Source organism: Erythrolamprus reginae, chromosome 1 (assembly GCF_031021105.1).
Source record: "Erythrolamprus reginae isolate rEryReg1 chromosome 1, rEryReg1.hap1, whole genome shotgun sequence".
NCBI classification, from domain to species: domain Eukaryota; kingdom Metazoa; phylum Chordata; class Lepidosauria; order Squamata; family Dipsadidae; genus Erythrolamprus; species Erythrolamprus reginae.
In genome coordinates, this window is record NC_091950.1 from 182,488,311 (window position 1) to 182,510,659 (window position 22,349).

Sequence of the window (22,349 nt, forward strand, 5' to 3'; positions counted from 1 at the left end):
AATAATGTCCAGTGAATCAGGGTATTTGGCTTCAGCCTCCATAATCTGATCAGCTGGATGTTTGTAAACCGCAAATATTAGGAATGAATTAATCTCTCAAGGAGAATAAATGGGTTTGCAATTAATAAGTAAGGACTCCAAGTTTTCCATTATTGTTGATATATATACATAAGTCTTCTCTCCCCCCCCCCCCAATAATTCTGCTATCCTGTCTGCTTGAAGTATCTGAAACCCCGGTATGTGCATTCCATTATCATCAATTTTCTTGTTTAGCAGAAACGTTCCTTAATTCTTAGCAGATAGTCTCTGGAGTATGAAGTTCTTTGAGAATTGCAGGGAATAGTAGAAAATAAAGAAACCAGTTGAGAGCATTTCATGGAGGCAGCCTTCGTCGGCACCATCTTGGTTATTGTTTGTTAGAGATAATATATGCTTAGTATTTTATACTGAAGATATATGTGATATGTTGTATGGTTGTTACGGTGGAGAAAAATAAAAATCTTTTGGAGAAAAAAACCCCTAAATTTTATTTGCAAGACTGGATAGGAGTAGGTTTGGGAAGAATGATGAAGCTGAATTAAAAGAAATGGTAGACGATGCTTCTTGTTTAACCCATTAATTGGAAAAGAGAAAAGGAAACATAAACTACAATGTATATAGGATGGCAATTGGGAACACTCAGGAAGAGAATCAATTTTTTTTAAAAAATATGTAATTTTGAATTAAACGTTAGATGGACACGGATTGATGGAGACCAGGGAATCAAGTTGGGCTCTTGGGACACTTTAGTATGTACAGGTAGTCCTCGACTTACAACAGTTCATTTAGTGACCATTTGAAGTTAACAACAGGACTGAAAAATGTGACTTATGACCATTTTATACAACATTGCTGCATTCCCATAGTCACGTGATCAAAATTCACGCCCTTGACAATTGATTCACATTTATGGCCATTGCTGTGTCCTGCTCATATGATCCCTTTTTGTGGCCTTCTGACAAGCAAAGTCAATGGGGAAGCCAAATTCATTTAACAACTGTGTCAATTATTGAATAACTGCAGAGTTTCACTTAACAATTGTGAAAAGAAAGGATGCAAAATGGGGTAAAACTCACTTCAGAAGTGTCCCTCTTAGCAAAAAATTTTTTTTTGCTCAATTATGGTTGTAGGTCGAGGACTACCTATAATATTATCACCTTTGAACGAAGCAAATAATTTATTAAATTATTATATGTATTTAATCATTCAAACACATAAAGGCATGTGCTTTTAAGTGGTTTTTTTAAATAAAAAATTAGCAATCCATTTTTGGCCAACATACTGCATTTATAGTTAAGGTTAGGGTTAAGGTTTGAAACTCTAGAAGATTTTTTTCTTTAAACCAGCAAGTACCTTGAATCCAAAGTACAGCCATCCTTTAGGACATGTTCCTTGATATTCTTCTTTCACAATTTCTCTCTCAGTAATTTGTACGTTTTTACGCTTGCAGACACAAGGAAGAGAAATGGTACAATTTGCAAAGCCCCACTGTCCTAAAGGATGCAATAATATATTAAAATTAACTTGTCAATATGGCATGATACTGTAATGGAATGACCTTGGGCGGAAAGAGGGGAAGAGATGCTGCCTAGGAAACACTTGGACAGGAGAGGCAGGAACCCCAAGTGACTTAAAGATGAGAGAAGTAAATTAAGCAAGGAACCACCCTAATTGAGCAAGAAGTTAAAAGAGTCAATGGGAGGTTTTGTACTTTCAGATTAGCAAGATTCTGTTAATATAGTCTTACAATAAAGTAGATGTAGCTCATCTAGTTGGATTTGCTATCTGTTTTACCTGGGAGTGCTAACATATACTATATACTCTAATTTCCAATATAATTAAATACACTTCTCAAAAAAAATAAAGGGAACCCTTAAATAACACAATATAACTCCAAGTTAATCAAACTTCTGTGGAATCAAACTGTCCACTTAGGAAGCAGCACTGGTTGACAATCAATTTCACATGCTGTTGTGCACATTCAACTATGTACAGAACAAAGTATTCAATGAGAATATTTCGTTCATTCAGATCTAGGATGTGTTATTAGAGTGTTCCCTTTATTTTTTTGAGCAGTATGTATATTATAATTTATGGGCAACACTTTTTGAGAAGTATATTCCTATCAGGTCTGTCTCAAGTGTAATCATCCCTACACTCTCATAGCAATGAAAATGTAAGACAACTCTTCCATTATTTATTTATATTAATATACAGATCTTCCTTGGGTTATAAGGGCAATTGGGACCAAGACTACTGTCACTAAACAATGCAACTGTAAAGCAGGATATCATTTGAGCATGTCACCAGCGTGAGCTTCAAAAATTTTAGCAGGGGCTTTACTGTCCGGTTTCTGGGTGGGTATGGCCATGGTGGGCATGGCCTAGTCGACCTCCTGCACCATGACAGTGGGGGAGCTTTTTGCCCTCCCTGGGCTCCGGAGGCTTTTCTCAAGGGTGAAAATGCTGCCCCTACCACCTCATTTATGACCCCCTCCAGCCTCTGGAGGCCAGAAATGGACATGTTTCTGGCCTTCCCAAACTTCCAGTACGCCTGTTTTTCACCCTCCCAAGTCTCTATGCGCACCCTGTGCTTAGCTGCATCCAAAACAGGCTGCGTGGGTACTCCTTGGTGGGGTGGGCCAGCCAGGACTGGGATTTGGGGGTTCTCCGAACTGCCCAGAATCTTAGCTACAGGTTCTCTTGAACCTCTGCGAACCCTCAGAAGCCCACCTCTGTATATCATTTAGCAACAGAAATCCTGGTCTGGGTTACTGTCATATTGTCTTCAGAGAGGGGCGGCATACAAATCTAATAAATAAATAAATAAATAAAATTGTGAGCCACCCTGAGTACCTCGGGATTGGGTGGCGTAGAAATAAAATAAAATAAAATAAAATAAAATAAAAAAATAAAAAAATAAAAAAAATAAATAAATAAAATAAAATAAATAATAAAATAAAATAAAATAAAATAAAATAATAAAATAAAATAATAAATAAAATAAAATAAAATAAAATAAAATAAATAAAAAAATAAAATAAAATAAAAAAATAAAATAAATAAAAAAATAAAATTAAATTAAATTAAAAAAAAATCCTCAAAATGATGTCATTAATGACCAATAGGTCATTAAGCAGGAGTGGAGGGGGTCACCAATGAGATGAGAAGGCGGTGGGAAGCTTGGTACAGTTTGCACAGGAGTTGGAAAAGGGGGGTGCTGCTGCAGCGCGAGTGCAGAGAGGTTGGGAAAAGGATGCTGTGGATCAGTGTGAGTGCAGGGAGGCCAGGAAAGGACTTACAACAGAAATATAAGAAGTCCTAACATTTACAAAAGATTATAAAAAATCCCCAAATAAGCAAAGAGAACTGAACAGGAAGCCAATACACTGCAAATCGAAGCAGAGACCCTCAGCATCACATCTGTTTTAAGTAATATTTCTGGGGCACCCAAAGCTTTAATGGTGTGTGTGTGTGTGTGTGTGTGTGTGTGTGTGTGTGTGAAAGAGAGAGAGAGAGAGAGGGAGGGAGGGAGGGAGAGAGAGAGAGGAGCACATCTGAAGGCTTTAGCTTTAACTGGCATTGGATGATGAATATTTCCTTAAAAGTTCAAATATGCTTCCAGCAAAAACCAACAGTCCGTTTCATATAGAGAATGCTACTTGTATTACTTCCTGGGTTCCTCCTGCTGTACATAATAAAAGCAATCAATTTTTAAAATCAAATCATTTCCAATATGATTTGTGGGAACTGAATGATGAGCAACCCTAACCTCGGGCTAATTCGATTGGAATGGCCTTAAATTTACTTTGCAAAGATCCTCCAAGGCAAGTTTGGATGATGCCCAAGAAAAACACCAGAAAGAAAAGGGTGTGTACCATTCCAAGTGTAGACAATATTATTCCAAGGAAATAATTTCTCATGCCATGCTCAGTGCTATAAAAGGCAATAAGATATTTTTGTTGGAATTAAGTGTTTGGAACACGAAATCTGCATAGTATTAAAGACTCCCAGCAACCACAATATAAGTATTTATTGTGGTGCAAGCACACATACACACATGATAAATAATAACTTTTGTTAACAGAGATCTGGGTGATAAATCACACTTTTGTGTTAAAAACAAAGAAACAATACACTTCTCCATTGAAGAAAAAAAGGCAGATTTAAATGGATACATTGTAAAGCTATATCTGTCTATAAGAAAAAAAATCCACAAATTAAAACAATTGCACAATCTGGGAATACTTGTCATGACAACTTCAATTAAATATGTTTTTAATTTATATGTTCACTCTTTTACCATGAAATTCTGGAATTATCTATTAAAAATAAGAACAATCTAAAATTTTAAAAAGTATCCCAAACCTGGAGTGACAATACAACACCACGACAGGCTTGCCTAACAATGTCTAGTACAAACACTAGGTTTTCAGTGTCTTTCAAACATTGCAATAGTTAGAAAAATTCTTATGACACTAGGCAAAGATGATTCATAATAAAATAACATAATTATGCAACCTCACCAAATGTTTCCGATAATAATTTGAAATAATAAGAACCAGATACTACATGTACCTGTCTGGGAAGAAATAAAAGCACATTTTTGCCCTTGAGCTGGCTTTGGGCTATCTCCTGCCCAGTTCTGATACAATAATGGTGATCCATCTGTCCATCTGTAAACAAAATTTTGATTGTATTTAGTTACTAGAAATGGCTTTTGAAGTTAAGATCACATGATGCAAGCACTCTGCTAGAGCTAAATTCCAGATCACTTTGCTGCTTTTCCGACAGGAAAACCAGATCAGATATGTAACCACTGTCCTGTGTTGGCCTCTGGATAACCTCCTGGCACATGGCTGTGATGCAGGGGACAAACTGCCTAAGCAGGGATTTGGACTAGAAGACCTTTAAGGTTCCTTCCAACTGTATTGTTGCGTTGTGTTCTGTTCCATTCCTATTCTATTCAACTCTATTCTGTTCTGTTCTTCCATTCTGTTCTGTTCTAATCTCATTCTGTTCTGTTCTGTTTGGGGAAGAATTTGTGTAATCTGCGTTTCTCATTCCTAAATACCCCTGAAACAGAATTTAAAGCTTATTTTCCTGAGCATTGCTTAAGTAGTTTGCAATTCAAAACTATACATAAATATGTACATTTTAGGTGAAGTAGTGAAAAATTCAATCAGTTGGGGAAAGTGCTTTAAAAATGCATTACAGTGAAAAAAGTGATTGTAAGACTAGAGAAAAATGAGTACAAATAGTCATTTTTGAGTATTTGTACTCATGAGTATGAGTAAAAATGAGTACAAATACATTGATAATTTTCATTTTTTTTTAAAAAAACTACTATACATACAGTATAAAGCAAGTTACAACAAATTTTAAAAATTTGAGAAACTGAGATCCACTCATTTGTAATGCCTGTTTATATATATATATATATATATATATATATATATATATATATATATATATATATATATATATATATATATATAACTTGTATTACATTTTGCACAGGAAATGCATAAATACAATAAATATTTAGCAACAGCAAGCATTTCTTTATTTGGGATTTTTGCATTAATAGTAAATTTAGCATTAAGGTAATTTATCAGGGCTGTAATAATATATGTAGTTCTTGAGAGTAAGCACCACTATATATTATGGAATTCAAATCTTTGTGCAATTAAAAAGGGTAAGAAAGTTAATCAATCAAGGGAATCTGAGCAATAATAATTACTATTTACAAATTCCATTGCAGTATATTCTATCTACAGTATTCAGAGGTGGGTTCCTGCCAGTTTGGACTGATTCTATAGAACCAATAATGGGAATTTTCCCCCGCTTGCCAAACCGACAGTGATGGCCAGCTGCCCCTGTACTGGTCCTCAGGCTTGAAATCCATCCACTGGAGCCAAATTTATGTGGAAAGCCTCCTGGACATGCGCAGACCAGTTTAACCCGGGAGCACTTCCAGCATGACCCCGAACCGGTAGGGAAGGTAAGTGGAATCCACCCCTGATAGTACAGTATTGTTAATTTTTCTGAACATGAATCTCACTGCATCTATTTCTATATATTTTAAGATATATAAATGGAAGAACACTGAGAAATCTACCAAATTCACCATAAATAAATCTGATTTAGAACCCTTACTCTTGCAAGAAAAAAATGGTATGAAAAATATGCCATTCTCCAATGCACTGCTACGGAGAGTCCAACATGGGTAATACTTCAGCCTGATTGGTTAGGGACTGAGTTAAATTATAATAATTATAATTAGCTACACCCTATCTTACCCCCAATAGCTCAGTCTTAAAAACTCAGTTGTAGAGTAGGGACTTAGAGTTTTTTCTTCTTACTAGTTACATAATACATGTAATAAATTAATAAATAAATTATTATAAATTCAGCTGTATAGTATATAGTTGCAACTGAGTCCAGGTTTGCCATTTTTTATATTAAAATGAGAAATAATTTCTAAAGTAGTACAGATAAAATAAAATGTATGGCAATCTTACCGAAATTCTTCACTGGGTAATTCTGAACGCAATGCAATCCACCAATTGCTACTTCTTTTTGAAATCTGTAAAATATTTACATTGAAGAAATGTTATGTAGATTTATTATTTGGCACATATCCTTTCGCTGATTTGTGTGCTATATAGGCTGATTAATGTTTATAGAAGAATGATAAAAATAATTGAAAAACAACAAAAAATATAAATCACTGACATCAAAATATGTGCATCCACTCAGAAATGTATTCCACTGAGTTCAGTGTTTGCTTGCTGAAATTCCTTGAGTTATGGAGCAGATTATAAATAATATTAAGTAACCAAGTTGAAGAAATAACAAAATCAATAGTTCTTACCGTATAATGATTGTATGGAAGTAATTTGTAAATACACAATAGTACCAGATTTGCAAAAATTACTACATTTTGAGCAAAACCACAGAGAATTGAAACTAAGTTAAATTATCTAAAAACAATGGGGCGGTTATCTTCAAATAAACATGGCTTGTTGCAAGAAACAATATTTAATATTTTACTTTATTTTGAAATGTATATCATGCAAAATCTGATTTGAATTGAATCAACAAAAAACTAATATAATAATAAAATCACAGAGTAACTTAGACTTTAAATAACTTTATTGTCACTTTGAATGTACATTAATTGGCAAACATTAAAATGAAATTTTGTAACAACCTGACTTAACAATTAGGGGATCATCACCTTTTCTAAAGCTCTGCTGAAACAAATAATTCCACTAACTTTCAAGGAGGTTAGACTATAAAAATAAATAAACATGAAATGTAAGTAAGGGATGAGGTCACCTGCACATTTAACACTTTTGCAGAGAGAAAATTGGAACAGGTATATTTAATTAACCACAAACAAAAAAGCTACAACGGTTAGAATTCCCCTTTCTACAAATTCATTCAAGATGCAGGCGGTTCTGCCTTCTTTTACATCAGCCAGCTAAAATTAGGGACGTTTTTATGGTCACAACATTGCAGTAACAGAAAAGGTGGATTCTTACTTATCACTATCTCATCTCTGATAAGGATAGAAATCAATGTTTTAAAAGGTTATTGAAAACAATAATGTCAGAAAGAACTACCAAAGTCACCTAAGTTGATGGTTCAAAAGCTAAAAATATCAATATCTAAATAATAGTGAAAATGTCGCAACATTCATGACTGGGATCAAAGGTTGCACCCAGAAATACCAGCAATATTGCATGTACAGTATTTGTATTAAAGAAGAATGTATTGCCATTTTGTTAATTTAATTTCTCCATGCTCATCAGCTGTGCTTTTTTGTTTTATCTAGATCAAGGGTGTCCAATCTTTAGGCTTGCCTGGACCTCACTGAGTGAAAAGAAATTGTCTTGGGCTGCATGTCATAATACGATTAATTTACATAAACTACATAATAATGTTAACAGTTTGTGACCTTGAAGAGCTGTTGTTGCTACTTGTTGTGGCCTGTGGGCTGGACATGCCTGATCTATACTGCATTTAGGCCTTTAACGTGGCTCAGTCTGAAGAAGCCACTAAACTGTATTTCACTCATTCCTTAAACAGTAATTGTGTCTTTTAATTTCTTGTATAATTATCTATCTATCTATCTATCTATCTATCTATCTATCTATCTATCTATCTATCTATCTATCTATCTAGAAAAAACCTGATGTGCTATGAAAACCCAAGAAATAATTGTATAAATATTTATTCATTCATTCATTCATTCATTCATTCATTCATTCATTCATTCATTCATTCATTTGGATTTGTATGCCGCCCCTCTCTGAGGACTCGGAATTACCTTTTTTATTCTGTTTTGTATAAATTCTTGTTCTTGAGAGGACTGTATGGTTGCTATATCCCCACGGAGCCATCCACACACAAACTGAAAACTGTCCCAGTTTGAGGGGTTGTCATAGAAAAGGTATTCTGCTCCTTGATAATAAAACCATGGTAACTCTAAAAATTAAGTTAGATACAATCTGTTTGAATATGAGAGTTACATAATTTAATTGTTTAAAGAACCAAACATCACATACCTTGTGCTCTACAAGAGCCAACACTATCAAACCTAATACTATATAAGATGACTGGATGCTAAACTACATTTGACTTACCCTTGAGATTTAAACTTTTAAATTTTAATGAACTAGGCATGTTCAGTAGATCATTATAATTCCATCAAAATGCAGAAGTAATTCATATGCTTCATTTTCTTCCAGTGAAATCAATGGATTTAAATATGGTTGGTATAGCCCTAACTATATTTTACATTGAAAGCAGAGCAATTATTTCTTTGAATGGAGCCTAACATGTAGAAACAATAACAAATTCTCTGGTATTTGTCCAGAGTAAAGGGACTACTTAGCTAGTAACTTTTAGATGAATCCATTCTAAAAATATATGCAATTAAATACAGTGATCCCTCGAGTTTCGCGATCTCGAGTTTCGCGAAACGCTATATCGCGAGTTTTCTACCCGGAAGTAACACCACCATCTGCACGCATGCGTAGATGGTGGAGTTTGCATTACCGCCGGGCAGATCAGCTGCTAGGCGGCCAAAGGAACCTTCCCTGGGTCTTCCCGCCGGCATGGGGGGCTTCCTAGCACCCCCCGAACCCCCAACCCGGGTTTGGGGGGGTGCTAGGAAGCCCCCCATGCCGGGGGAGACCTTTTAAAACACCCGTGCCGCTTCCCAGCTGAGTCCTGAAGCCAAGCGCAGAAGTTCGCCTTTGGCGCTTGGCTTCAGGACTCAGCTGGGAAGGGCGCGGCTGTTTGAAAAGGTGGCAGTCGGCCTGGGGGGCTTCCCAGTACCCCCCCCCAACCCTGTCTCCTGCCGCCGGTTTAGCCAGGAGAGGAGCGGCAAAGTGACTTGGAGGAATGGGAAACTCAAACCGCCCAGTTTCAGCTTTCCATTCCTCCACGTCACTTCGCCGCTCCTTCTGGCTGGTGGGGGGGGGGGAGTTAGGAAGGTTCTACTTCTCCCCCCCAGCCAAAAACTCAAAGCCTGTCTCCTGCCACACAGTTTAGCCAGGAGAGCAGCGGCGAAGTGACTTGAAGGAATGGGAAACTCAAACCGCCCGGTTTCAGCTTTCCATTCCTCCACGTCACTTTGCCGGGGGAATCTGGGAGGGAAGATGACGCGCCGGCAGCACAGGGGCGAGGGGTGGGAGGCAAAGCTCTGCGGGTACAGCCCCTTTCGGCCAAGCCTCCCCCCCCCCGCCAAGCAGCCAGGGAAGCCGAGCCGGGCGTGGAACATCGGCGCGGGAGGCAGGAGACGATCGGGCGACCGGAGCAGCAGCGCCGCCGCCGCCACGCCCGGCTCGGCTTCCCTGGCTGCGTGGCCGGGGAGGCTTGGCTGAAAGTGGCTGGAGCCGCAGAGCTTTGCCTCCCCCCCCCCTGTGCCGCCCGCGCGTCATCTTCCCTCCCAGACAAAAAGGCCACCCTTCGGCTCTGCAGTTTCAGTGGGGTTTCCCCGTTGCCCAGGGATTCCTGAACACACCACAGCCACCTCCGTTCGGGCGAAGGAATCCCTGGGCAACGGGGAAACCCCACTGAAACCGGGCGGGTTAAGCCTCCTTCGGCGACTGCGGAACTGCTTGCTGTCAACTTTGCACTGGGCAAAGAACTCTTCACCTCCCGCCAGGCACGGACGAAAGGCGTGGAAGTCTATTGTAGCAGCTGCTACAGCGGAGACATTTTGGGGGGGAGGCAGGAGGCAGGAGATCTGGCCCTTCACTTGCCCTCCCAGCAAAAGGCAAAGCCGCGCAGCTCCCCAGCCGCCAAAGGAGGCTTAACCCCACCCCTCTGTCCCACCCATCGCCCGTGGCCGGCAGAAAAGCGGGGATAGGCAGGAGGAGGTTATGCCGACCACGGGCGATGAGTGGGACAGAGGGGTGGGGTAAAGCCTCCTTTGGCGGCTGGGGAGCTGCGCGGCTTTGCCTTTTGCTGGGAGGGCAAGTGAAGGGCCAGATCTCCTGCCTCCTGCCTCCCCCCCCCCAATGTCTCCGCTGTAGCAGCTGCTACAATAGACTTCCACGCCTTTCGTCCGTGCCTGGCGGGAGGTGAAGAGTTCTTTGCCCAGTGCAAAGTTGACAGCAAGCAGTTCCGCAGTCGCCGAAGGAGGCTTAACCCGCCCGGTTTCAGTGGGGTTTCCCCGTTGCCCAGGGATTCCTGAACACACCACAGCCACCTCCGTTCGGGCGAAGGAATCCCTGGGCAACGGGGAAACCCCACTGAAACCGGGCGGGTTAAGCCTCCTTCGGCGACTGCGGAACTGCTTGCTGTCAACTTTGCACTGGGCAAAGAACTCTTCACCTCCCGCCAGGCACGGACGAAAGGCGTGGAAGTCTATTGTAGCAGCTGCTACAGCGGAGACATTTTGGGGGGGAGGCAGGAGGCAGGAGATCTGGCCCTTCACTTGCCCTCCCAGCAAAAGGCAAAGCCGCGCAGCTCCCCAGCCGCCAAAGGAGGCTTAACCCCACCCCTCTGTCCCACCCATCGCCCGTGGCCGGCAGAAAAGCGGGGATAGGCAGGAGGAGGTTATGCCGACCACGGGCGATGAGTGGGACAGAGGGGTGGGGTAAAGCCTCCTTTGGCGGCTGGGGAGCTGCGCGGCTTTGCCTTTTGCTGGGAGGGCAAGTGAAGGGCCAGATCTCCTGCCTCCTGCCTCCCCCCCCCAATGTCTCCGCTGTAGCAGCTGCTACAATAGACTTCCACGCCTTTCGTCCGTGCCTGGCGGGAGGTGAAGAGTTCTTTGCCCAGTGCAAAGTTGACAGCAAGCAGTTCCGCAGTCGCCGAAGGAGGCTTAACCCGCCCGGTTTCAGTGGGGTTTCCCCGTTGCCCAGGGATTCCTGAACACACCACAGCCACCTCCGTTCGGGCGAAAGAATCCCTGGGCAACGGGGAAACCCCACTGAAACCGGGCGGGTTAAGCCTCCTTCGGCGACTGCGGAACTGCTTGCTGTCAACTTTGCACTGGGCAAAGAACTCTTCACCTCCCGCCAGGCACGGACGAAAGGCGTGGAAGTCTATTGTAGCAGCTGCTACAGCGGAGACATTTTGGGGGGGAGGCAGGAGGCAGGAGATCTGGCCCTTCACTTGCCCTCCCAGCAAAAGGCAAAGCCGCGCAGCTCCCCAGCCGCCAAAGGAGGCTTAACCCCACCCCTCTGTCCCACCCATCGCCCGTGGCCGGCAGAAAAGCGGGGATAGGCAGGAGGAGGTTATGCCGACCACGGGCGATGAGTGGGACAGAGGGGTGGGGTTAAGCCTCCTTTGGCGGCTGGGGAGCTGCGCGGCTTTGCCTTTTGCTGGGAGGGCAAGTGAAGGGCCGGATCTCCTGCCTCCTGCCTCCCCCCCCCCCCCCAAATGTCTCCGCTGTAGCAGCTGCTACAATAGACTTCCACGCCTTTCGTCCGTGCCTGGCGGGAGGTGAAGAGTTCTTTGCCCAGTGCAAAGTTGACAGCAAGCAGTTCCGCAGTCGCCGAAGGAGGCTTAACCCGCCCGGTTTCAGTGGGGTTTCCCCGTTGCCCAGGGATTCCTGAACACACCACAGCCACCTCCGTTCGGGCGAAGGAATCCCTGGGCAACGGGGAAACCCCACTGAAACCGGGCGGTTTGGACTTTCCATTCCTCCAAGTCACTTCGCCGCTCGTGTCCTGGGTAAACCGGGCGGCAGGATACAGGCTTTGAGTTTTTGGCTGCAGGGGGAGGGAGTTAGGAAAATCCTACTTCTCCCCCCGCAGCCAAAAACTCGCAAGGTAAGGTTCGGGGCGGGGCGGGCGGGGCCCTTTTGTGCCAGTCGGGGAGGCGGCGGCGGCTGCAGCAGAGGCGGGCGGGGGAGGCCGGCCCGCCGGAGGGGCGATGCTGGCGGCGGAGACAGGCGAAGTCCCGCCCGCCCCCCGCCCGCTTGGCCCCGGGGGGCTGAAGGGAGCCAGGCGGGGGAGGGCGGGGGCTACTCGGTTCTTCCTCAGCCGGGGGGTAGCCGGAGCGCCGGCCAGGCGGGGGCGGGCGAGGCGAGGGCTGCGGGGCGTGCCGGGCTCCAAGTTGCCGCGCTGCCTTTGTAAACCTGCCCGAGGGAGGCGAGGGAGCCCCTTTGTTGGCCGGCGGCCTGGCCGGCCCTTGGCGCGCGGTGCCCGCGGGGACTGCTGCGGCGGGGACTGCCCACTGCCTTCGCCCCAGACCAGAGGCATCGCTCGGCTGGGTTTGCAGATCCGCGGAGGCATCGCCGAGGGCGGGCTGAGCGGCGCTGTGTTGGGAGCCCCGTGCCGTGGGAGCGGGCGGCTTGGCCTCGCTGCGGCGGCGGCGGCTTTGCGGGTCCTCGCTGGCGGCCTCGCCGGGCGGAGGAGGCTGCGGGGCTTTCTAAAGGGAGGAAGAACTTGCTATCGAGCCTGCTAATGAAATCCAACCGGCGGAGGGTCTGAAATTCCACCCGAGGGGAAATGGGGGGAAAAAAGCCCAGCCGGGAGCGCGGCGCCAGGCATTGTTCTCCGGACCCCTCCCGCAGCCTGGAGAGGGAAAGGGCCGCTGCGGGTTGGATTTCATTAGCAGGCTCGATAGCAAGTTCGATAGCGGCGGGCGAACGAGGCGAGCGGCGGGCGAACGAGGGGAGTGGGGGGCGAACGAGGGGAGCGGCGGGCGAACGAGGGGAATGGGGGGAGAACGAGGGGAGCGGCGGGCGAACGGGGCGAGCGGCGGGCGAACGGGGCGAGCGGCGGGCGAACGGGATGTGCGGCCGCCGAACGGGGCGAGCGGCAAACGGCGGGCGGGCATCAGCGAGGATCCGAGGCGGCGGGGAAGACCCAGGGAACGTTCCTTCGGCCGCCCAACAGCTGATCTGCTCGGTAGCGCGGCAGCAGCGAGGAGCCGAAGATGAGGTTTCCCCGTTGCCCAGGCAAAGGGGAAACCCCATCTTCGGCTCCTCGCTGCTGCCGCGCTACCGAGCAGATCAGCTGTTGGGCGGCTGAAGTAACCTTCCCTTGGTCTTCCCCACCGCCCACACGCAAACTTCACCATCTGCGCATGTGCGGCCATGAAAAAATGGCCGCACATGCGCAGATGGTGTTTTTACTTCCGCACCGCTATATCGCGAAAAATCGAGTTTCGCGAGGGGTCTTGGAACGGAACCCTCGCGAAACTCGAGGGATCACTGTATTATCTTTATCTTAGCGAAATATTTCAATGTGAAAAAATTAAGCATTTGAACAACTAGTGAATTAATATCAATGGAATGCAAGCACACCTAACATTTCATTAGAATATTTCTTGCTCTTAATAATGAAATATTTTGAGTTACAATTTATTGTATTAATCTTGTGATGGCCTGTCTCCAGATCTTTGCCCACATTTCCTTCTTAAATGACAGACTGAATTTCACTTGTACATGTTGCCCTGTAAGCTATCAAGAACATAAATAAGTTCCATATGCCCTCAGTGCTGCTGAAATACATCAAGGCTTATTTATGTATTTATTTTATTTATTCAATTTTTATATGCCGCCCTTTTCCTTAGACTCAGGGCGGCTTACAACATGTTAGCAATAGCACTTTTTAACAGAGCCAGCATATTTTCCCCACAATCCGGGTTCTCATTTTACCCACCTTGGAAGGATGGAAGGCTGAGTCAACCTTGAGTGGGTGGTGAGATTGGAACCGCTGAACTACAGATCTACAGTCAGCTTTAGTGGCCTGCAGTACTGTACTCTACCTGCTGCGCCACCTCGGATCAAATAATTATAATGTTCAATCATTTATTATTCCTCCCTTGACATTGCCAATGAAACAGCACACGGACCAACAGTGCACTTTTGGGCTTGATACATAGAAGCAAACCCTGTGACTCAATCACAAGATCACATTGTAGAAATTTATCAGCAAAATGGCCAATATTTAACAATGTCATTGGGGGGGGGGGTTTAAGTTAATTTGAATTTTCATAAGAATGGGAAAGTTCTGGCATGTAAGCATTCTCATTCTTAGAATTGAACAAAAGCACCTAAAACAACAGAAAAGTAGGGGAAATCCCATGTCAGAGGCATCGTTAAAGGCGTTTCCAGGTTGAAAGGATTTGCTGGTGACATCATCATTGTCCCTGGAGGCTCCTTTCATGTCCTTGTCAAGGAGCTGGAGCGAGTGATGGAAACTCATCCCGCTATGCAGCAGCATTCAGGTCTTCAATGTGAGCTTGCTAAACTCCAGTCCAGCATCCTAATCACATGAGCCACCATGCTCCTATAGTATTGATTTATTAGGAAGCTTCCAATCATTCATTCATTCATTCATTTATTAGATTTGTATGCCGCCCCTCTCCAAAGACTCGGGGCGGCTAACAACAATATAAAAAGACAATATAAACAAATCTAATATTAAAAATAATCTAAAAAACCCCAATTTAAAGAACCACTCATACATACAAGCATACCATGTATAAATTCTATAAGCCTAGGGGGAAGAGAAATTTCAATTCCCCCATGCCTGACGACAGAGGTGGGTTTTAAGGAGCTTGCGAAAGGCAAGGAGGGTGGGGGCAACTCTGATATCTGGGGGGAGCTGGTTCCAGAGGGTCGGGGCCACCACAGAGAAGGCTCTTCTCCTGGGTCCCGCCAAACGACATTGCTTAGTCAACGGGACCCGGAGGAGGCCAAGTCTGTGGGATCTAACCGGTCGCTGGGATTCGTGCGGCAGAAGGCGGTCCCGGAGATATCGTGCTATAGCTGCCCATTAAACACTGCTTAGGATGAAATGGCTATTAAAATTTTGAAATCATAATTTGTAGTTTAACATACATAAACTTACACAGCCCTCCCCCCATCCCTTTTCATTTTTATATAATTTGATTGAAAAAGTTGCAATTTACTGCAAACATGATACAGATCTCTTCAGGCAGTGTTGTTTCAACAAATTTTACTAGATCTACCAATCTTCTTGAACAACGTTTTGGAGGCAAAAGTCACTTCTTCTGTTCCCTTATAAGTAAAACTATTCTCACGGGAAATCTGAATCAATCCGATCAAGCAAGATACAGGTAGGAAGGCTAAGCAAACAAATCACTACAAAAGAAAAAAAAGAGTGGCTAAAAGAAGCCCTCAATATTTTTTTCTTTGCTCAATGCATCTTTCATAGCATTAATGCTTGCCCAGATCTGTCTATAAATGCCACCAACTGGTATTTTGAATTGAATTGTACCATGCACAGATAAGGATGCACTTAGAAACATAGAAGACTGACGGCAGAAAAAGACCTCATGGTCCATCTAGTCTGCCCTTACACTATTTCCTGTATTTTATCTTACAATGGATATATGTTTATCCCAGGCATGTTTAAGTTCAGTTACTGTGGATCTACCAACCACGTCTGCTGGAAGTTTGTTCCAAGGATCTACTACTCTTTCAGTAAAATAATATTTTCTCATGTTGCCTTTGATCTTTCCCCCAACTAACTTCAGATTGTGTCCCCTTGTTCTTGTGTTCACTTTCCTATTAAAAACACTTCCCTCCTGAACCCTATTTAACCCTTTAACATATTTAAATGTTTCGATCATGTCCCCCCTTTTCCTTCTGTCTTCCAGACTATACAGATTGAGTTCATGAAGTCTTTCCTGATACGTTTTATGCTTAAGACCTTCCACCATTCTTGTAGCCCGTCTTTGGACCCGTTCAATTTTGTCAATATCTTTTTGTAGGTGAGGTCTCCAGAACTGAACACAGTACTCCAAATGTGGTCTCACCAGCGCTCTATATAAGGGGATCACAATCTCCCTCTTCCTGCTTGTTATACCTCTAGCTATGCAGCCAAGCATCCTACTTGCCTTTCCTACCGCCCGACCACACTGCTCACCCATTTTGAGATTGTCAGAAATCACTACCCCTAAATCCTTCTCTTCTGAAGTTTTTGCTAACACAGAACTGCCAATGCAATACTCAGATTGAGGATTCCTTTTCCCCAAGTGCATTATTTTACATTTGGAAACATTAAACTGCAGTTTCCATTGCTTTGACCATTTATCTAGTAACGCTAAATCATTTACCATATTACAGACCCCTCCAGGAATATCAACCCTATTGCACACTTCTAATAAAATGCTGTTCTGCTTTTTGTGATTACAGTACTAAGTTATTTCTATACCATAAGTATTTCCTGTTATTGTTTTGAAATGAAATCTGTAGGAAATCTGCCTGTGCTGAAAAAAGCCCCAAAAGATGCTTATTGGATGCACACATACACACACACACAAACATACATACACACAGTTTCAGTAGGTGAAAAAACATGTTTTTACCCATACCATTAATATACCATTGTGGAGTCTTGGGTTTCACACCTGAAACAGAAACAAAAATAATGTTTTGGTTTGAAGAATATAATGCAGATTTTTCTTCCTCTTTCCTCTTTTTTGCCACTATTAAAATATAATTTAACTATCTATATTCTGACTTAGTGTCATTATTTTTCTTAGATATTCATTACTAAATTTTCATTAGCATTAAAGCATTAAAGAAATACTTAAAATATATAATAGAATCAATTTCATAATAGTCTATTATTATTAAGAATAAAAAATAATCCAGTTGATATCCTGCAGACTGAATGGAGCAGTCCTATGCTAGATTAAGCCATAGAACAGCGATGGCGAACTTTTTTTGGTTCACGTGCCAAAAGGATGTGTGCATGTGCTAGCATGTGTGCATGTGCCCACGCCCATTCCCTCCCCCTCATGCATGCGCACTGCCCACGCGCATGTGCATAATCTCCCCCATCCCCGCACATGTGCACAGGCCTCACTAAAGCCTGGGATGGTGAAAAAAATAGCCAAACCAGAGGTTCAGACAAATGGACTGCTGGTTTGCCCATTGTGCTGTTTTTTGCACTATGAAGGCTTCAGGGAAGTTTCCCTGAAGGTTCCGGAGTGCGAAAAACAGCACAATGGACAAACCAGCAGTCCATTTTTCCGAACTTCTGGTTTGCCTGTTGGGCTGGTTTTTTTTGCACTCCAGGGCTTCAGGAAGGTTCCCTGAACCCTCTGGAGTGCAAAAAATGTACAATGGGTGTTGTGGTTAGCTCTGGCCCAGCTCCTGCCCCAAGGACTGTGGATGTGGGGGAGACATCCACATGCTGCAGGCCTGTTTTGCCCCCGGTGGAATCTGCTGATGAAGGCTCTTCTGACCAAGAAGACATGAGTGACAGGGAGGAGGAGAGTGTGGCAGACAGCTCAGAAGATCAATTATCTAGCTCCTCCTTGGATTCAGAACAAGAGTTAATGATACAGCCACGCATGCGGAGAGCGATGCATAGGCAACAACAACTGAGAGATTATCAAAGAAAATGAGGCCACCTGTGGTTGGGTGGGGCTGTGGTAATTAGTGAGGCTGCTATAAATAGCAGCCTGTGGGTTTGGCCATTGTGGAGGATTATCTGATCCTTGTGTTTCATGACTGCTTTGCTGACTTTGATCTTTGTGTGCTGATTTTTCCCCGCTTTGAAACTAAACCAGAGCAAAGTGTGTTTCACTTTGTGAAAGAAGAAGGACTGTGAATTACCTCACAGCTGCAAGCTAAGTATCACAGAACTGATAAGGGACTTGTACAAATTACCAGGTTGTTTGGAGACCAGTGCTCTTTGCTATACCAAAAGAGGGCTTAGTTTCAGTGAATTTTCATTATAAAGAACATTGTTTTGAATTTTCAAACGTGTGTGTGTCTGAAATTTGTACCTGTGAATTTTTGGGAAGAGTTTACCAGAGAGCCCGAGAGAAAAACAGGCAAACTGGAAACCCATTTTTCTGAACTTCTGGTTTGGGCAGGTTTTTGCATTCTGGGGCTTCAGAGAAGCTGAAGCCTTCCCAAAGCTGAAAATCAGTTGAGTAGTGCGAGCATGCATGCTGGAACTGACATAGGGCAATATCTCACATGCCCTCCTGTGGTATGCAGGTTCATCATTACAGCCATAGCCCATGCAGCAGGTTCTTTTTAGATATGTTGAACTAAAACACAAATTTTGCCCAACTCAAAGCACTGACCACAACATTCAAATGAATTCAAGAGCAGCTTCTCTTTCTTTAATTTCTAAGCCCTTTATTTAAAACTTGAGATACAGGTAGTCCTTGCTTATTCATTAGTTGTTCAGCAACCATTCAGAATTTTGAAGGCACTGAAAAGAGAGGTTTATAACAAGTCCTGGAAGTTGTGGCAATCACAGTGTTCCCATAGTCACATTATTGCGATTTGGACACTTCACAACTGGTACAGTATTTAGGACTATTGCAACATCCAGTGGCCACATGTTTGCTATTTGTGACCTTCACAGCTGGCTTCTGACAAGCAAGGTCAATGGGGAAGCTGGAAGGAAGTTGCAAGTTAAGGTCATGTGAGGTCATGTTGATCAACCATGTGATTCACTTAACAACTACAGATGGAATCAATAGCATAATTTGGTACAATCATATGAAATTGTGGTTAACGACTGCACTGGAATGGAATGGAATTTTTGGTGGTAAATTGGGGCTATTTAAATTGATAAACTGAATCTGAGATTCCGTTCATCATGCAAAGACTTATATCTGCTGTTGAGTACTGCTTCCCATCTAATGAAACAGTGACTATGTATCATTTTAAGAAGCACATATTGCAAAATGTTGTTCAAATGCTTCCTTACCTTTTGGTATTTTACATATCCATTCACGTTCTGAATTGCAGTGCAGTGGCAAAATAGTTCCATTAGCTTTATATACTGCACAGTTCTTCACATTATCTTCAATAGAAGCTTTCTCTAAAAAGGCAGATGAAACCTGCCACAGAAGTATGCATTAAATCTGAAGCATGATACAGAGATTAACTTTAATATATCAAAATAGAATTACATATGGTGATAACATAATCAATTCTGTCTTATTCAATAACTCTATATGGTTAAACAAAACATGGCTTATTGAAAAGTACACACATGGTCATAGAATTAACATGGATTTGAAGATTTTTTATTAGTAAAAATAAGTATCTATGTATGAACCATAAAAAGACTCTAATAGTGCTTTTTTCTGACAGAAGAACTTCCAGCTAATGCTCCTAATTTGAATAACTCCCTTCTCTCACAACTTTCTATATGGTATCACATCTTTCAGAAGATTCTAGAACCTCGAGAAGTGTGATTGACCAATAAATGACAAGATTATTTGTTTGTTTGTTTGTTTGTTTGTTTGATTGATTGATTTGTTTGCTGCCCATCTTGCTTAGAGGAGACTCTCAGTGGGACATGAGCTTGTTTATTTATTTGTTTATTTGTTTGTTTGTTTTATATGCTGCCCAATCCCATAGGACTCAGGGCGTCTTACAACAATAATTTAATTGCAACTTATACTCCTTAACCCAATTCTGACACTATTATCTTATGCTATCTTATGTATTTATCTAACTATTTATCTATTTATTTATATTTATCTATTTATTTACATATTTAGTTATGTATTTGCTTGCTTACTTACTTATTAACCTAATTTATATATCCTGATCGGAACTCAGACAGATGGTTATAAAATTAGAATTGTTACAGTCCCAAATTTTATCTTTGATTCTTAGACAGAAAGACTTCTGGAAAGTGACTGAAAAATTGTTAAGAAAGTTCCAGATACCAGAGAGTTCTAATATCTCCCTATGAAAATTTGCTTCAAGAACGTATCATCCTGAGGTGAATTTACATAGTAAAATAACCTGTTTGACACCATTATATTTTGCAAGTTGGGAGAGATTATTTGCTAATAAACATCCGTCAAATCTGAAAAAGAGCTTTTAAACAAATATTAGATTAAGTAAGGAATAAAATGGGGCAGCCATATTGAAGCTATCTAAAATCCAGTTCCTTTTTATTTGTTTGCCATTCAGGTAAACCCATTAGACAATCACTTCATAAGCCTTGAAGCAAACATGTGTTAATGCATTAGGGATCTGATTTCGTGAATGCTATGCCATGCTAAAACTTTGATATCTTTTGTACTATTATTTCCTGTTAAAATTGTTAATAGATTCTGTATGTTTTTTCAACGGGCCAGACACATTTTTCCTCAGAGAAGTATTACAAGATAAAATACTGTGCATTTAAGATTCTCAAGAACACATTACATCTATAAGGATTTTTGGCAATATAACTTCCTTGACTTACAACAGTTCATTTAGCGAACATTCAAAGTTACAGTATCATTGAAAAAAATGATTTATGACCATTTTTCACATTTACCACCCTAGCAACATTCCCACGGTCAAAATTCAGATACTTGACAACTGACTCATTCTTATGATGGGTAGCAGTGTCCTGAGGTCATACTGACATGATTCCCTGACATCATCATCATCATCATATCTATTTTATTTTATTTTATTAATTAATTAGATTTGTATGCCGCCCCTCTCCGTAGACTCGGAGCGGACATGACCTTCTAACAAGCAGAGTCAATGGGGAAGCTGGATTCACTTACCAGTTACGTTACTAACTTAACAACTGCAGTGATTCATTTAACAACAGTGGCCAAAAAGGTTGTAAAATGAGGCAAAACTCACTTAACAAATGTCTCACTTAGCAACAGAAATTTTGGGGTCAATTGAGGTCATAAGTCAAGGACTACTTGAACTTCAAAACCACTACATTCTTCTGTGCTTCTTAAACTAATAAGATAACTGGAGTAAAACACACAAAGAGCAATCATTAAAACTAGATAGGAAGCTGCAAAAGCAACCTGGACACAACCCCGTTTCTTGCCTGTAGGACAATGAGTAAATAAAATAATATTTACAGGAGTTCTATCAGACCATTCCCAGGCTCCTCCAGATAATGGATTCCTTTTGTTAAATCCAATCCAGAATTGTCTTTCATCATCTCTGTGGTTAAAAAGAAATAAACCTCATGACACAAATGCAAACTATGTATCTTTTATCCTGATTTATCTTCAATTTTTTCCCAGTACTTATACATACTTTCTTAAACCAGAACAGGTTGCATGCTGGGCACTATGATGAAATCTTTGAGTCACTCCTTTCTGACATTTTTGAAAAACATGCAGCACATATCTATAAGTCAGTGAGCCCCAACCTTTCTGGCTTTACGGACCGACAGTGATGGGATGGGAGAGAGGGTGGTTCTGCACTAGTGGTGGTGAGTGTGCATGTGTGCGCAGCTCTATTTACGCAAGTGGCAAGCGCATAAATGGAGCTTCATTCTTGCATGCGCTCACCTGCTGCTTGTGGAAATGGAGTTGGCCACACGCACACACTCACCCATCACTTGCTCAGCCAGATTCCAGAGGGGCCATGGCCTGGTATTGGGATGTGGCCCAGGGGTTAGGAACCCTGCTGTAAGCAGCAAACCAGTATATGCATAAATGCATGGAAGAAAGGCACTCTAGTGATAGGAAAAGCAACTTCAGAAGACTGCAGTTAACACAGGCATTTTTTTAAAAAATAATCTTTATTAAGTTTCTACATGTAAAAAGCTATCTAAACAACAAAACATACAAAGAAAACAAAGAAAGAAAAATGAAAGAAAGTAGACAAATCGGCTTACAAACCTACAGAACATATAAAGCGTTCAGTTTCACTAGTGTTCGATAGTTCAATAGATAAGCACATAGTTATTTGCTTATCATCAATTATTATTTTCTTTCAGTATATACATATACTTATTTGTTATATAAAAGACATTTTGGCAACCATATTGTTAACTATCGTAACAATATGGTTGTATGCCTTTCGTAAGCTCCTTAAAACCCACCTCTGCCGTCAGGCATGGGGGAACT

The 22,349-nt window shown here is 42.3% G+C and overlaps 1 protein-coding gene across 1 annotated transcript in view; it reads right to left on the bottom strand.

Moving 5' to 3' along the window:
- PLA2R1 (phospholipase A2 receptor 1) overlaps positions 1-22,349 on the bottom strand; it is a 90,169-nt gene that overhangs the window by 25,050 nt on the left and 42,770 nt on the right. The window contains exons 14-20 of the mRNA XM_070731607.1: positions 21,351-21,435; positions 19,223-19,355; positions 16,857-16,892; positions 8,377-8,534; positions 6,563-6,627; positions 4,617-4,714; positions 1,393-1,532 (exon numbers count right to left, since the gene is read on the bottom strand). Coding sequence (XP_070587708.1) covers positions 1,393-1,532; positions 4,617-4,714; positions 6,563-6,627; positions 8,377-8,534; positions 16,857-16,892; positions 19,223-19,355; positions 21,351-21,435 — 715 coding nt within the window. The remainder of the gene's footprint in view (positions 1-1,392; positions 1,533-4,616; positions 4,715-6,562; positions 6,628-8,376; positions 8,535-16,856; positions 16,893-19,222; positions 19,356-21,350; positions 21,436-22,349) is intronic.